Source organism: Crinia signifera, chromosome 1 (genome assembly GCF_055691185.1).
Source record: "Crinia signifera chromosome 1, ASM5569118v1, whole genome shotgun sequence".
NCBI classification, from domain to species: domain Eukaryota; kingdom Metazoa; phylum Chordata; class Amphibia; order Anura; family Myobatrachidae; genus Crinia; species Crinia signifera.
Window position 1 is genome coordinate 208,264,777 of NC_139217.1, and position 12,741 is coordinate 208,277,517.

Sequence of the window (12,741 nt, forward strand, 5' to 3'; positions counted from 1 at the left end):
GGCTGCGGCAGTGCAGTGCCTAGCAATTGTTTATAAAGGCACCCGCCTGGATTCATGTAAGGGTACTTGCCTGGAACCCCCCCTTCCAGTATTAGTGATTATTAATTATGTTTCTTTTGTAACAATAAAAAACCTGTTTAGGGGGGCCCACCAAAAATATCAAAAATATCAGTGTACTGGGCCCCAAGATTTCTGTTGCCAGCCATGTGTAGGTACATAATGCCCCCACAGTGCAGGTACATAATGCCCCCACAGTGTAGGTACATAATGCCCCACAGTGCAGGTACATAAATGCCCCCACAGTACAGGTACTCACAGTGCAGGTACATACACTCTTCTCAGCATACTGTTTCCCAGATGGTGGGTCCGGCGATGTGGGTTCTGCAAATTAGCAAGTTAATATGGCGGCCCAGCAGTGGGACTCGGGCCCGTGGGTGCTCATCAATTTCCGTGGGCGCTCTGGCCCTTGAGCACCCACAGAATCGGCACTTATGCATAAGCACATTAGATAGCAGTGGTTATTTGGAAGGGTGGGCAACCCTCCCGGAATCAGGGGGACCCCCACTGAGCCCCCCGATAGCGGCATTTAAATGCCGCAATCCGCGGGTCTCAGAGGAGGGGGCTGAGCTAAAATGACACACTCGTGACACGCTAAAATTACACACTCGGGGCTTAATGACGTCACAGTCAAGCCCCCCCTCCCCCCGAATGGGTAATGAAAGTCTCCTCTCCGGGCTTCTCCCGGAGAGGAGACTTTGAAAGTCGGCAACCCTGGTATACATGTGTGATATAACAGACAGTGTATACATATGTGATATAACAGGCACAGTGTATACATATGTGATATAACAGACACTGTATACATATGTGATGTAACAGACACAGTATACATATGTGATATGACAGGCACAGTGTATACATATGTGATATAACAGACAGTGTATACATATGTGATATAACAGACACTGTATACATATGTGATGTAACAGACACAGTATACATATGTAATATAACAGACCCTGTATACATATGGGATATAACAGGCACAGTGTATACATATGTGATATAACAGACACTGTATACATATGAGATATAACAGACACAGTATACATATGTGATTAAACAGACACTGTATACATATATGATATAATAGACACAGTATACATATGTGATATAACAGACCCTGTATACATATGGGATATAACAGGCACAGTGTATACATATATGATATAACAGACACTGTATACATATGTGATATAACAGGCACTGTATACATATGTGATATAATAGACACAGTATACATATGTGATATAACAGACCCTGTATACATATGGGATATAACAGGCACAGTGTATACATATATGATATAACATACACTGTATACATATGTGATATAACAGACACTGTATACTTATGGGATATAACAGACACAGTGTATACATATGTGATATAACAGACACAGTATACATATGTGATATAACAGACACTGTATACATATGGGATATAACAGGCACAGTGTATACATATGTGATATAACAGACACTGTATACATATGTGATATAACAGGCACTGTATACATATGTGATATAACAGGCACAGTGTATACATATGTGATATAACAGACACTGTATACATATGTGATATAACAGACACTGTATACATATGGGATATAACAGGCACACTGTATACATATGGGATATAACAGGCACAGTGTATACATGTGTGATACAACAGACACAGTATACTGTACATATGTGATATAACAGACACTGTATACATATGTGATATAACAGAAACTAATGACCTTTTTCTTTTTAATCTATGCAGAAAGAACTCAGTCTGCCACGTCGAGGGTGCATGTAAGTCAAAATATGAGTGTTTTTTAAAACTTTGCATTCATGTGTGTGAATGACTGTTTTTCTGTTATTTACTGTAGTATTGCATTATGGAAGGGCCAACTGGCCATAAGTTATATTTTTAAGCAAATGAGTTTTCTAGCAACACTGCGATATTAAAATATTTGAAATAAAATGACATTTACCAGTGTATGTGTAGGTAAGAAATGTCTGTATGACCTGTACATTCAAAATGATCAAATCAATGTGTTCTAGTGGCATAAAAATACAGCACATTTTAGATGTATTTGTGATGGGTTGGGATCATTTGGTCTACAGCATGATGGTCGACAGTCATTAGGTCGAAATGGTTCTAGGTCGAAAGTTCATTAGTTCGACAGGTCGTTAGTTTGACAGGTCTAGGGTGGCCAATCCCGGGATCGGGATTGGCAAGATCCCGGGATTTGGCCCCAAAATGTCCGGGATTTCATGCGCAGTCTAATGCCGGCAACAACCAGAGGCGTAGGGAGGGCGGAGCCACCGGAGCTCACGCTCCGGGCGCTGATTGGTGGAATGGCGCCGCCGGCCCGCCCCCCCCTCCGCAAATGATACCTGTCCTGTACACATTCAAGTTTGCCGGGTAGGGCAGCGTGCGCCGGCGGCTGCCCTGCCCTACCCGGCGCCTGCCTCCGTCCTGCCCTGCTCGCCCGGCACCTGCCGCCAAGCGTTACGGACAGTGAGGCCGGGCGTCAGGCTGAATCCTCTGTCATCTCTAAATTGCTGCTGCTGCCCGGTCCGGCTTCCGGGCAGCGCAGCGTAGCAGCACTAAAGACTGTCACTGACTCCTCCCAGACTCACTCCTCCTCCCTGGCTACAGCAGCTGAGCAGCGTCATCAGCCTTCCCAAGAGGCAAGAGCTGACTGTACCCTGGAGGAGGAGAATGTTTGCTGCTGCCGCCCGTGCTGCCCTGTTACTCCTTACTGAAGGTGGATTTTTTTTTATATATACAGCTAATTAATGTTCTTAAAAATAGAAATAAACATAATAAACTTGGGGTTTGGGATTCGTGGGGGGAGGGGGAGGGGGGGGGGGGGAGAGTGAATCTCTCTGGCTTATGCTGCCACCCCGGCCATGCTGTGTGCTGTATTTATCTTTATTCTTTATCTGTGTGTGTGTATATATATATATATATATATATATATGTATATATATATGTATATATATATATATTTACAGCTGTCAGCATCTTATATAGCGCAGCAGATCCCGTTACAGTGTCTTATATAGAGCAGAACATTCCGTTACAGCGTCTTATATAGCGCAGCACATTCCGTTACAGCGTCTTATATAGCGCAGCACATTCCGTTACAGCGTCTTATATAGCACAGCAGATTCCGTTACAACGTCTTATATAGCGCAGCAGATCCCGTTACAGCGTCTTATATAGCGCAGCAGATCCTGTTACAGCGTCTTATATAGCGCAGCAGATTCCGTTACAATGTCTTATATAGCGCAGCGGATCCTGTTACAGCGTCTTATATAGCGCAGCGGATCCTTTTACAGCGTCTTATATAACGCAGCAGATTCCGTTACAGCGTCTTATATAGCGCAGCAGATTCCGTTACAGTGTCTTATATAGTGTCTTATTTTTTAAGTTTTTTGTTTTCAAATGTAACATGCCAACACATGTTAGCCACGCCCCCAATTCATTACCGGGGGGGGGGGGCACAAAATATGTCCTTGCTCCGGGCACCAGGGCACCTAGCTACACCGCTGGCAACGTCTGAGCACCCGCTCAGACGCTGCCCGGCTGTTCCCGACCCGGTGTGTGGCCTGCGCAGCGTGATTCGGTCATAGGTCACGCTGTGCAGGCCGCAGCGTGGAATCACCATCACCCAGAACTCTCTCGCCGACAGGCCTATCCCAGCTTCACGCGTCATAACCGACGCGCCTCCCAGCCGCCCGCGTCATTCCCGACTCCTGCCCCCGCTCCACTGCCGCCTGCCCCCCTCCACAGCTCCCAAAAAGTAAGTTATGTGGGGGTACAGCGGCAATTTTCTTTTAGGGATGCCAATCCCGGGATCCCGGGAATCCCGGGAATCCCGGGATTGAGCATTTTTCAATACCGATTCCCAGGTCATAAATTCGACAATGTCTAGGTCGACAGTGAAAAGGTTGAAATGGGGTTTTTCACTGTTTTTTTACCTGAATGTCAACACAGTCGACATGGACACAGTTTAAGTGCACCGCATCCCCTCGCATCGCTCACTGTGCTTGTGATGCGTTCGGCACACTATTTTATTCTCCCACCACACCCTAGTGGATGCTAGGGCATGAAATACCACCTGTCGGCACATGTCGGCTTAGAAAACAGTGAAAAACCCCATGTCGACCTAGACACTGTCGAACTAACGACCTGTCGAACTAATGACATGTCGACCTAGAACCATGTCGACCTTTTCCTATGTCAACCTAGACCCATGTTGACCTTTTCCAATGTCGACCCAATGGTGTCGACCTAATGACTGTCTACCATCATGCTGTAGACCAAATGACCGCATCCCATTCGGGATGTACTGAACTTTGAGTAAGTTAATCAATAAAAATCACATATTAATTTATGAACAATGCAACACAGCAATGCACTGAAATTGAAGTAACTATGGCCCTTATTCTGGTTGGTGCGGTAATATCCGTGTGCGTTCGTGCCGCCAATGTTTTGTGTCTGCGCATGTGCAGAGGCGTCTCTGCGCATGTGCGAGCAGGGCGTACGGCCAAATCCCGCATGAAATGTGAACACTCCGAACAGGGGGTGGAGAGGGGCGTGAAGGGCTATTTGGGCTCATTACCATATGCATACGCCCCGCGTTTCATGGGCGTTCCCATGCAAACGCTGGGCGTACGTATGGTAATGCGGCCGTGACGCACGTGTAGGGGGCGGACATATGACATCGTCGGATGTCAGCTGCCCGCCCAGATCCCTGCTTTTGCACGGAAAAATGTCAGTGTGGTCTGAGGTTGCGGGAGCTGGTGGACCACTCGGTCCTGCATTCGATGGGGGAGGTTCCCTGAGATGGAGGAGGCGTATTCCATGAAAAATACACGTGCGGTCTGTTCGGCCAGCTTCTTAACGCGTACGGACGGAGTTGGCGATCCGTATGGAAGGCGGGGTTTCGCACGCACGGTCCTGGCCGCATATTCTGATCCGGCCGCACCGATCAGAATAAGGGCCTATATTATGCAGTATATCTCCATCCATCTTTAACATTTTCATACATCTAACTGCATGGGAAATTTGCACAAATCTTTCTTTTGGTAACCAAAACTAATGTAAATTTAAATCAAACACATACGCACACACACGCACACACACACACACACACACACACACATTGGAATAAAGCAGAAATCACACCAAACATAAATACCAGGAATGGTTAAAAACCAAAACCGGACCAGACCCTGGAATGCCGACAGGCTACAGTCATCAAACTGTGCTATTCTGGAGCTTGTAGTGTCCAGGAGGTGTCCATCCAGTGGAGGTGGCTGTGACACCTGTCACCAGAGAGACAGGGAGAGATTACATCTTCTGTGTATGCTCTGGGGATGTAGTACAGGTTGAGTATCCCTTTTACAAAAAAAGTCATGGCCAGAAGCATTTTGGATAACAGATTATTCCGTATTTTGGAATGAGGTATTTTGTACAGCACCAGAGGCTCAGCCCCGGCATGATGACCTCCAGAGGTGGTGGCGACCCCCATCGGCACCAGGAGGCGACCCCCATCGGCAACCGGCCGCAGCACAGTCAGATCATGCCAGCAGACCTAACTGCTGTGCCCCCAGCATCAGCAGACGCGGGAGCCCTCTATGCTGTGGTGGCCCCCACCCCCAAGGGAGGAGGTATGATTAGACTATAGGGGCATCGGTATGGAACTCAGCCCAGGGAGGGCCCAACTCCAGCCCCAGGCCTCACTGACTCTCCCCAGGCCTCAGTGTCTCCCAACCCCCCCCCCCCCCCCCAACCACCACCGCCAGTGCTGGTTCTTCTACAGGAAGCTGGTGCCTCAAATGGCTGCCTAGGATCTGTGCACTAGCAATATGTGTTCCCTGTGTGATACTGTACTGTCCAGTGGCGTAACAATGTTAAACCTATTGTTACGCTGCCAATACCTGCATTACCCCACCGCCGCGTTCGTACTTTATGTCCGGAAGTCTGGACCTCAGATCTACTAGTCTGCGTCCCGGCGCTCCTCCTGACTCCTTAGGACAAAAAGCTCCATCACAAAATGGCCGCCCCCTTAGAGCAGACAGTTTTTAAGATGCTAGAGAAGGCAGCGGCGGCCTCCTCTAGCATCCTTAAAAACGGTCTGCTCTATGGGGGTGGGCATTTTGTGATGGTCATTTTGTCCTAAGGAGCCAGTAGGAGCGCCAGGACGCAGACTAGTAGATCTGCGGCTCCCGGCCGGCGGCCACAAAGTGAGGGGAAAGGTAAGACAGGGTGGGGGGGGTAAACTTGGTGCTATGTCACCGGTACTGTCCCTGCTTATATTGTTACCTACCTGGCCGCTGATGGCTTCCTAGGCATTGTTCTGCTCGGTGAGCATGTGCTCCCCTCATGTAATGTATGTAATGCCCCCCCCCCCCCCATCCCTGCTTGATGCTGCACTGAAAATCCACAAAAAATTCCTAGTGTGCGCAAGCACACATGGCCAATAAAGTTGATTCTGATTCTTATTTATGTTGTACAAACACATGAGATACACGCAAATATATTTTTTGTGTGCATGAAACAAGGTTTTAAAACATGGTGATACCCTGCCCGGCGAAGACTGCTTCAGACCCATTCAGTCGGGTCCGAATTCAGACCCGTTTCCGATGGTGCGGGCCTGTGCATGGGCGAATATGCGCATGGGCAGACCCCCCTGTGCAAACACCTTTGTGAAGGGAGGGGTGTTGATGCCGGCACATTGAGTGACCATCGAAGGATTTTTCATGCAAGGGGATGTGAAAGCCTACACATCCCCTCACATGCAAATGCGGGGAATCACGTGGCAGGGGGGATTGGGCGTTTAGTCTGTCGGTGGCAGGCGACATTTACCTGTTCGCTAGGTAAAAACATACGCAGCCTAGCGAACAGATCTGAATCAGGCCCTAAGTCTCACAGACAAATACACACCTTGTGGGTACTCAGCTAATATCAAGTCACTGTATTACCCCAAGCGGCCACACGATGGAGCGCTCATGCTGGTAAAGCTGATGGCATCTCAGTAGAATCCCTCACAAGCTGCTTGTGAGCGCTTTGAATTAGACAGCATCACTGGCAGTGGCATAAGTTCATCCCAGTTGCCCGGAGGCAAAACAGATGTTGCTCCCCAGCGCAACTTGTAAAACCAATGACATACCAATGACATTGCTATGAAAATGTGTTGTTTCATGCAACTCAGTACTCACCATCCGTTTACACCCTATTTCCAATAACTTGTAACTGCTCATGTTCACCTATGAATGCAGATCTATACAACTTTGGAATTTTAATTTGACACTTGCACAGAATGAAAACTTATCCAATGACGAATGTGCAATAGTAATAATTGCTAATTCCATGCAATGCTTGTTAACACCAGACAATATTTTATTGATGATAGAGATTAAAGGGCCAGATGCACTAAGCTTCAAAAGTGATAAAATGGAGAGTGATAAACAGGCAGCCAATCAGCTCCTACCCGCGATATCACAGGCTGTGTTTGAAAAATGTCAGGCAGCAGCTGATTGATTGGTGGTGTATCACTCACCATATTATCACTTTTGAAGCTTAGTGCATCTGGCCCAGAATATTTTAGTGACTACCAGACAAAACTGACAGCTATTTTGTGACACCAGACAATATTATGAAGCTGCTGGAGGGACACAAGGCATGGAGCTGCTGAGGGATATGGAAAGTGAGCCGCTGGAGTGAAAGAGACAGATGTGTATAAGCAGGACAACTGTGCAGAGCCGGCCTTAGGCATAGGCAAACTAGGCAATTGCCTAGGGCATTTGGAATGCCTAGGGGCATCAGCAGCTTCTGCTGATTAAAATGATATGCAGCATGCCTATATTCTGTGTGTGAGTGAGGCTGTATCTGCATATGAAATAGTGTATTAGCATTCCGTATGCAGGTACAGCCACTGTCGCACACAGAATATAATACCATACGGGGTTTTGACAGGTTTCCCAGGCGCTTAGCAAACATCCAAAAGGGGAGTTTTTAATTCCAGATGATATACCCAAAAAAGAAAGAAATGCTACAATAGTGTAATACTGTTGGACATTAATTCAATTTGGCTTTATATTGAAATCAACTCGTACCCTGAGCTTTGGTCTACAAGTGACGTAGACAACAGCGTGTAATGTGAGAGACGATACACATCACACTGGATACAATCATCACTTTATCCTCCTTCTTAAATGCGATAGTGTCTCAAAAGGATAAAAGAGACATCATGGTGCAGTATATACACTTTAATTAAAACAGTTAAAAAGCACATGAACAGTGATCAGAATACATGGGACTCTCACCATATAGTTTTGTCTACAAACAAGATGCAGACAAAAAAAAGCATACAATGTTATTTCCAAAACAGGCGTCCCTGGATATCGGAATTTGGCGAGTAGTCCTCCTGGATCCCTTCACTGTTCCTCCAAATGGCCCCAGCCGGCCGGTTTCAATACCTTGCGGTATCTTTATCAAGGCATCTTGTTTGTAGACAAAACTATATGGTGAGAGTCCCATGTATTCTGATCACTGTTCATGTGCTTTTTAACTGTTTACTCAAGGGTATAATGTGAATAATGTGAGGAGTAATGTACATAAGGTAAAGTGGTACTACTGTGTGATGCAACGTGAATAAGGGACACCATCGCATGATATAATGTGAATAAAGTGGCACTACTGTGTGGCATAATTTGAATTGGGGGTACTATTGGGTGGCCATGCCCCTCCCCAGCAAGAACACACCCCTGTTTGGGCTGCGCACCAAATGTGTGCACTGTTTCTATTTAAAATATTGCGGGTAGAGCACCAAAATGATGACTGCTATGGTGAGGGTTGATGGTGCTGGGAAAGGGGAGCAGGGTCAGAGGCGGAACTAGTGGCGGTGCTAGGGGGCACCAGCCAAAATCTTGCCTAGGGCGTCATTTAGGCTAAGGCCGGCTCTGCAACTGTGTACATGACTACCCTCATTCTGGTTGACTTGATACGCTGCGATACTGCGATACAAGGAGGAGGAACACGAGGAGAAAAACGGAGGGGGGGGGGGCATTTAATATAAACTAAAGATTAACGTATCCCATAAATGTCAACACATCCAAGACAATTTTTTTTTATAATAAATAAAAGATCGAGTGAATAGAGATATCCATTTATAATCCCGCAGCCACCTGTCTAAGCAAATTCCAAGAGGTACCTTCAAACAGCTTCAAAATGTGAGTCTGGAAGCGTTCATCTAAAACATTAATGAAAAAATCCTACTATTTGTAGAATTTTGCAACTCCCTTCTCTAGGTCAGGAATGGTGGCTCTTCTGTCAAAATACAAAATCTGGAGTAGTTTTAGTTTAACTTCCGCTACAGAAGGGGTTACTCAATGGGTCCAATGTATAATAATAATTTTTTGGGCAATAGTAAAACCACCACTAACAGTTGAAGTTTAGACTCCCTAGCAGCGCCTAAATCCCATTGTTCCCACATATAAATGCCAGAGGACCAGGAAGTAATTGGTGAAACAGAGATCACCTCGACCGACCAAACGCGCTGCCTCGGTGTCATCGTTGACTCCTCCCTCTCTTTCACCCCCCCCACATTCATGCTCTCTCACAGTCTTGCCGCTTTCACCTCCGCAACATCTCGCGCATCAGACCATTCCTCTCCACTTCTTGTCATCTCCTGCCTTGACTACTGCAACATCCTTCTCTCTGGGCTACCTCTCGCCCCCGCCTCGCCTCGCCCCTCTCCAATTCATTCTTAACGCTGCTGCTAGGCTCATCTTCCTCTCCCACCGCTCTACCTCCACCTCTTCCCTCTGTCTATCTCTTCACTGGCTCCCCATTCCTTTCCGGGTTCTCTTTAAACTCCTCACCACCACCTACAAGGCTCCTCCTCCACCGCTCCTTCCCTCTCTTTACTGATCTCTATCCACACTCCCTCCCGTCCTCTTCACTCCGCCGCTGACTGACCTCTCACCTAATCACCTCCTCCCACTCCCGTGTCCAAGACTTCTCTCACGCTGCCCCCCTGCACTGGAACAACCTCCCGCCACCCATCAGGCTTTCTGATTCCCTTACCTCCTTCAAGCGCTCCCTCAAAACCCACTTCTTCCAAATAGCCTATCCCTCCTCCTCCTAACCTATTTTGCTCCTCCTATCCTGCCTACCCTACCCCTCCATCCATTCCTACTTATCCTATTGTTTTTCGTTCGTCCACCCACCTCCTTTTAGTCTGTTAACTCTTATGAGTAGGGCCCTGCTTCCTCACATACTCAGTCACCCTACCTCTTTACCTCACCACTCCTCCTACCCGGTTCTTCCCTTCCTCTACTTCATCTTCAGTCTCCATGACAATTTCCACACCTACTTCAGAACTGATGCTGATTTTAGTTCTACCTGCTATACTCCTATTTATGCTGTACTTTATCAACACACCATGTACGTTACCTTGTAATTTGTTTTTTGTTTGCCATATACGGCGCTGATGACACTTTGTGGCGCCTTATAAATAAACGTACTACTACTACTAAGTGGGCAGAGAACATGAAATTTACAAATTGCATAACCTTGTACCAGAACTTTCCAGTTCCCCTTCTTAAGAAATATTAAAATGTTAATATGTGCAGCCACAAAGAATATGAACACCAGGCTGGCATGAAGACCTATGGGTGTTGGCAGAGGGAGGTGGAAGATGTCATCATTCACCCCACAAAACCCCCTGTCCCTGCACATCATGCAGAGAAAGAGAGAACTGACTTCTAATTACTGAACCAGTCACTAGCTACAGGAATAATTCCAGAGGACAGGAAAAGAGTGAATGTTGTACCACTGAACAAAAGTGGAAGCAAGGAAGATACAAACAACTATCGACCAGTGAGCCTCACATTAATAGTAGGGAAATTGACAGAAACATTCTTAAAAAAAGGGGTTGTAGATTATCTCAAATCCAACAATTTACAGGATCCCAAACAGCATGGATGTACTCAGAGTAGATCATGTCAAACAAACCTTAATTTACTTTTTAGACCGGGTGACTAAAGTAATAGACTTTGCAGGATAGAAAACAGAAAGTTTTAGTAAATGGAGTGCAGGAGGGTAATGTTACGAGTAGAGTGCCCCAGTGATCTGTATTTGGACCAGTGCTTTTTAATATCTTTATTGCTGACATTGCAAACGGTATTGAAGGAAAAGTATACCTTTTTGCAGATGACATAAAGGTATGCAACAGGGTAGACACACCAGGACGAGTACAACATATACTGTAGGTGACAATTTAGTTAGACTAGAGGAATGGTCATGAGCATGGCAAATACAGTTTAATGTAAAAAAAATGCAAACTCCTGCTCTTGGGTCTAAAAATCCCAAAGCTAAATATAGTATTAATGGTGCTATGCTGGAAACTACTGAGGAGGAATAGGATCTAGTAGTCACTAGTTTTAGGTGATTTAAAGGCAGGTAAGTAATAAAACAAAGCAATGAGGAAGGCAAGTCAGGTGCTTGGTTGCATAGGGAGAGGAAACAGCAGCAGAAAGAGAAGTAAAAATGGCACTGTATAGGTCATTGGTGCAACCTCATCTAGAATACTGTGTCCAGTATGTCAAAGATATAAATATATAAGAGACGTTACAAAGACAAGCAATTAAAATGGTACATGGCCTACATCACAAAACTTCCCCGGAAAGACTAAACAATCTCAATATGTATAGATTGGAGCAGAGAAGGGAAAGGGGGAAACTTTCAAATATATCAAGGGTTTTAACAAGGTCCTGGAGGAAAACATTCTTTAAATGAAGGGAAGAATTATAGCACGAGGACATGCACTGACACTAGGGCCCTTATTCAGATCTGTGCGGATATTCCCGCATTCTTACGGAGCGGTCCGCACGCCACGGTGTTTTGCCGCATGCGGCCATCGTCCGTAGAAACGCCCACGTGTCCTCCGCATTCGGACGGACTCACTCTTTAAGAACAGGGCGTGTTTACGGACGACATACAAACCATGCGTGTGCGGGAGAAACACTCCGATTCGGCACGGTATTACAGAGTATTACAGAGTATGCTCGGGAATACCGCATCCGAACGGGAGCCAAGCGGTGCTACCGCACGTAAGCGGAGGATTTACGCCAAACAACCCACTATGAAGTATCTTCTGCAAGACATCACATGACCCACTTATTCAATTACCTATCCTCATAAAAAACTGCTTATTTGGAATTGGAATCAATTAGATTCCAATATATCCTTACAAGCATGCCTAACACATGCATAGCACACATTAACCCTTACAGCAATTGAAGTGCAATGGTTTCAATTAAAGCACTGACAAGCGTCCTATTAGTGAGTAATGAGTAAAGGAGTAGATTGTATTGGGTTCAGGTGTTAATGGTTGTAGTCATTAGGCGTACGTTCGCCTACCGCATGAACGAGTGGTGTCCGCAAAGCAATAGTACACTTGTGGACACCGCACATTTCAGCCCTTTTTGCTCGCGTGCATTCGGAGTGGTTTCCGAATGTACGCCCCCCAACATAAGTGTACTCCCCCGTGTCCGCCCATGTTTCCGCCCCGTTTTGCCCACTTTGAAACTACGCCCATGTGTCATTCCGCATGACGCCCATAATACGCCCCTATTTCCCGACTGATTGCGGTGACCAGTTTTGGACGGG

At 46.2% G+C, this 12,741-nt stretch overlaps 1 protein-coding gene across 1 annotated transcript in view; it reads left to right on the forward strand.

Annotated features, from left to right (window-relative positions):
• MAST3 (microtubule associated serine/threonine kinase 3) overlaps positions 1–12,741 on the forward strand; it is a 213,563-nt gene that overhangs the window by 15,042 nt on the left and 185,780 nt on the right. Inside the window, 1 exon segment of the mRNA XM_083179223.1 lies at positions 1,828–1,859. Within this exon segment, the coding sequence (XP_083035349.1) occupies positions 1,828–1,859 (32 nt within the window).